Source organism: Phytophthora parasitica (assembly GCF_000247585.1).
Source record: "Phytophthora parasitica INRA-310 unplaced genomic scaffold supercont2.14, whole genome shotgun sequence".
Taxonomy (NCBI): domain Eukaryota; phylum Oomycota; class Peronosporomycetes; order Peronosporales; family Peronosporaceae; genus Phytophthora; species Phytophthora nicotianae.
Window position 1 is genome coordinate 1,069,361 of NW_008649000.1, and position 4,650 is coordinate 1,074,010.

The 4,650-nt window shown below is 49.8% G+C and overlaps 2 protein-coding genes across 2 annotated transcripts; both read right to left on the reverse strand.

Annotated features, from left to right (window-relative positions):
- Positions 1–626: 626 nt before the first annotated feature.
- On the reverse strand, positions 627–2,306 carry PPTG_08678 (hypothetical protein; the record flags this gene model as incomplete). Its single annotated transcript, XM_008902802.1, has 1 exon — positions 627–2,306. One exon carries the CDS (start codon positions 2,304–2,306, stop codon positions 627–629), a length of 1,680 nt encoding a protein of 559 aa, XP_008901050.1.
- Positions 2,307–3,278: 972 nt separating this feature from the next.
- On the reverse strand, positions 3,279–4,647 carry PPTG_08679 (hypothetical protein; the record flags this gene model as incomplete). Its single annotated transcript, XM_008902803.1, has 1 exon — positions 3,279–4,647. One exon carries the CDS (start codon positions 4,645–4,647, stop codon positions 3,397–3,399), a length of 1,251 nt encoding a protein of 416 aa, XP_008901051.1. The 3' UTR covers positions 3,279–3,396.
- Between the last annotated feature and the right edge of the window lie 3 nt (positions 4,648–4,650).

Genomic DNA, 4,650 nt, shown 5'->3' on the forward strand with positions numbered 1-4,650 from the left:
CCCCCTCAGGATACCAACGACTTCAAAAGGCAGCTGAAATCGCTCCGTTAAGATGTCTGCAAGCCCAAAATGTCGCTTTATATAGCTAAAAAAAGTGTTATGGAGATGAACTGGATCGGTGAGTGTGCTACCCGGTTTGGATGTTCGGGTGGGTGCGAGTAGCCGAATTCGACTACATGCAGACGGTTTGGAACGGGTGGCTGCGTAACCCGATGATTGCCGGTGAGCCCTGTATTGGTGATACGTACCGCAGTGAATTTATCAATAACCGCGGTAAATGTTTCACTCAAGCATCCTCCTCGAGTGTGCAAGATAGCCGCGTCTTGACGGCAATAAATTCGATTCGCCCCCAGAACGTTGCTATCATACACATCAATGATAACGTCAAAATGGAAACCTCAATAATGTCACTTCGTTCACACGGATAAAAATGACTCTCCTAGTCAATATCACCTTATTTTATCTACTCAACAAATACCTCAACAGTGATGTTAGAGCTTTGTAACTAGTTGTGAAGATCAGCATTGCATTCGCGTCAAAGTGATGACGAGACGCGGACGATTATCATGGTATTGGTCACAACAGGTGACGTCCTTCCACGTCGTCGAGTATCTTTGCTGGTTCACTTAGCAACCGGTACCTCCTGCGATGATCAAGCATGACGTGCTATCGAACATGGCCATAATGTTGGTCATGATGGACCACACAAGCGAGAAGCTTAGGTAGAATACTGTCACTCCACCCAGAAGTTTGCTGTGTCCTCCCTTGCGCACCAGTTCCTGCGTTTCAGCCTTCTGCGGTGGCAGCAGGAACAGGAAGACCCACGAGAAAATGGTCATTGCGTACATAATGATGATCGTGTATGTGATATCAAGGCGAACTGAGTGGGTGTCAGCTTGCACGCGCTCGTTGGTAACGTTGAAGGGACTGTCAATTGCGAGGGTGATCGATGTAGCGAAAGGCTGTGCGACGTTGCTCACTGTCGTGATGAGACCGTAGACCGCGGCCTCGTTACCGATTTGAGCGAGCTCAACGACGCAGAAACTCGAGATGATCCACCCAACGCCGTACGGGAGCTGTACAGCAATAGGGGGGCCCAACCAGAACCACTGGCTACGGAAAACGTCCCAAATCACGAGAAGCGAGACCGTACAGTCCACAATGATCACTACGGCTCCGGTTGCAACGGTCATCCAGCGCCAGTTCCAGTGTAGACCCCACTTGGATGTGATCATGATACCGGCAGCGAAGAGGAGGTTACCAAGGATATCACTCAACGTGCTGTTGATTGGAGTAACCCCCACCATCTTCGACGCCACTGGAGAGCTACCGGTGTAAGTGATGTTGGCGAAGATGCCGGAAAAGAAGATGTAGGCGATGATCTGGTACATAGCGCGCGAGCACAGCAGCTCCCAGAAGTTCTTGATGTATTCTCCAACGTTGGCAGCTTCCGACTTCTCCTCCTTGATGAAGAACCACGTCATGGGGAACACTGGAAGTGTGAGCACGGCGACAATGATCATCAACTGCGGAAAGCTGAGGGAAAAGTCGAAGTCACCACCGTAGTCTTCGCCGTTAAAAAAGAATCCAACCAGGATCTCACCGAAGATCACCATCGCAGTTCTAACCGTGTAGATACAGGACTGGGTCTTGCCACGTTTATCGATCGGTTCCCGCTGCGCCAACTCACACGTAATTGCGTCGGCACAGACATCGGATAGCACGTAGCCAACTGCACAAAACAGCATAATAATGACATACTTGGCACCTTCGTCCGGGGCGCTGTGGTTGATACGAGCTTCAATCTCAGGTGTGTAGTCCGCGACGTCAACGTCACGATCAGAGGGGACGGTGAAGTACGGCTTACCAATGGGCATAATACACATGATCAACAGCATAAGGAAGCAGAGGCCCCAACCAATCAACATGTACGGACGACGACGGTAACCACAAATCGGTCGACAGTCTGATAGGATGCCGTAGAACACTTTGAAGCTCCAGGGTAGTACGACAAGTTGGCTGGCTGCCGTCACCTGCGCTCCGGAACAATTGAGATAGTTCTGCATGAACGGGTAGATGGTCCCGGGTAGCAGACCGTACACGAGACCGACGACGACGTATTGGAAGAGAAGACCGATGTTCTCCTTGCTGGTGAGCACGGGCATCCCACCTTCGCGTAGCGCGCCACCCTCGGGCGTTTTGTTACCGGCGTAGGCGCCTTCAACATCTTTAGCCTGCGAACCTCCGCTTACCAGAGACAACCGCTTGGGGAAGTCGATGTCCCCTGCATTAGGCTTCACAGTCATCGAGATTGCAGCTGGAGAACTTTTGCGGGTACCGACGAAATTTGAGGACTGGTAATAAGCATGGTTGTTCCACACGTGGACGACGCAAAAGTTGGTGAGCTAGGCGGACCTGTAAAGCATACAGCGCCGATTCAACAACAGCGGATTTCGTCAAGAGCTTTGCCAAATTCCTGATGCATGATACAAAATCTGTATTACAGATTGCCACCGAGTTGTCTAAACCTTTATACTATTCCGCCCAAAAAATGCGGTACAGCTAACCCTAGCCAAACTGATACCTGAGATTACTCATATCCCTTTGTATCTGATGAGATGAAACTTTGATAATGCTCGTAGAGAACCTGTGAAAATAAAATTAATGCCGTAGCTTGTATTATAAAATATCACTAGATACTGGCATTTGACTTGACGAACTCAATACAGAGACCAGGCGTGAGCAAGGTATCGTTTTCTCCTGTGTCGGCGCGAGAGCTGGATCACAGCTGCATGCTTGCACATCAGGCCACTACAGTGTACGACCACAAACTCCGTTTCGCTGCATTGACCTGCAGACCGCTGTCATGACGTGCTTCGCTGACCTTCCAGGTGGTAAACCGAATTTGGTCATTGCCATGCGATTCGAGCGGATGTTCAACATACATTTTTTAAGCTCTGCAGCTGTGTTGGTACATATCATTTGGTGCTTCAATTTGATATCAAACCGCTACGGACTTAATATCTATGAACACCACAGTTGTTTAATAGTATCCACCTGCTGTCTTTCCAAACAATCCTAGTTATATTTGACAGGGGAGAACACAAAATACGTCCGTGTATCTGATATATAATGTCAAAACGGGTCTAGTTTTTAGGCAATCTTCTCAGTAAAGGCGACTTGACTGTATTTGAGCGGGAATTGATGTGTACAGAAATATAAGGGTCCAGTGTGTATTCTCCCCATTCTACAATAAGATACCTCTATTTTACGCTTAGCTTTTAAATTCAGAGCTTTTCTTAAATTCAATAAAACAGGCAACAATCCAATGCTCTGCATCACAACCCAACAATTCAAAGCTATGCAATTCACAACCAACAATACTCCCTCGAGAGCTCAGCAACCGGTTCCGCCGGCTATGATCAAGCACGACGTGCTGTCGAACATGGCCATAATGTTGGTCATGATGGACCAGATAATTGCAAAGATCAAGTAGAACGTCGTGACGCCGCCGATGAGTTTGCTGTGGCCTCCCATGCGAACCAGAGCCTGCGTCTCGGCCTTCTGCGGTGGCAGCAGGAATAAGAAGACCCACGAGAAAATGGTCATTGCGTACATAATGATGATCGTGTACGTGATGTCGGCCCGAACCGAATGAGTATCGGCTTGTACGCGCTCGTTTGTAACGTTGAAAGGACCGTCAATCGCGAGGGTGATCGATGTAGCGAAGGGCTGCGCGACATTGCTCACAGTCGTGACGAGCCCGTAAACCGCGGCCTCGTTGCCGACTTGAGCGAGTTCAACCACACAGAAACTCGAGATGATCCACCCAACGCCGTACGGGAGCTGTACAGCAATAGGGGGACCCAGCCAGAACCACTGGCTACGGAAAACGTCCCAAATCACGAGAAGAGAGACTGTACAGTCCACGATTATCACCGCAGCTCCAGTAGCGACCGTCATCCAGCGCCAGTTCCAGTGTAGGCCCCACTTAGACGTAATCATGATGCCAGCAGCAAAGAGAAGATTGCTGAGGATATCGCTTAACGTACTGTTCACAGGGGTGACACCCACCATGTGCGATGCGACGGGTGTACTGCCCGTGTAAGTGATGTTGGCGAATATACCGGAGAAGAAAAGGTAGGCGATGATCTGGTACATGGCACGTGAACACAGCAAGTTCCAGAAGTCGGTGATGTACGCTCGGAAGTTGGCAGCGGTTGACTTCTCCTCGTGGATAAAGAACCACGTCATCGGAAACACTGGAAGCGTGAGTACCGTCACGATGATCATGAGTTGAGGAAAACTTAGCGAGAAGTCAAAGGTACCACCGTACTCTTCACCGTTGAAGAAGAAGCCAACCAGGATCTCCCCGAAAATCACCATCGCAGTTCTAACCGTGTAGATGCAGGACTGGGTCTTGCCACGCTTGTCAATGGGTTCGCGTTGAGCCAACTCACACGTGATGCTGTCGGCGCAGACGTCCGACAACACGTAACCGACGGCTGCGAAGAACATGATGATGACGTACTTGGCACCTTCGTCCGGGGCGCTGTGGTTGATACGAGCCTCAATCTCAGGTGTGTAGTCCGCGACGTCAACGTCACGATCAGAGGGGACGGTGAAGTACGGCTTACCAATGGGCATAAT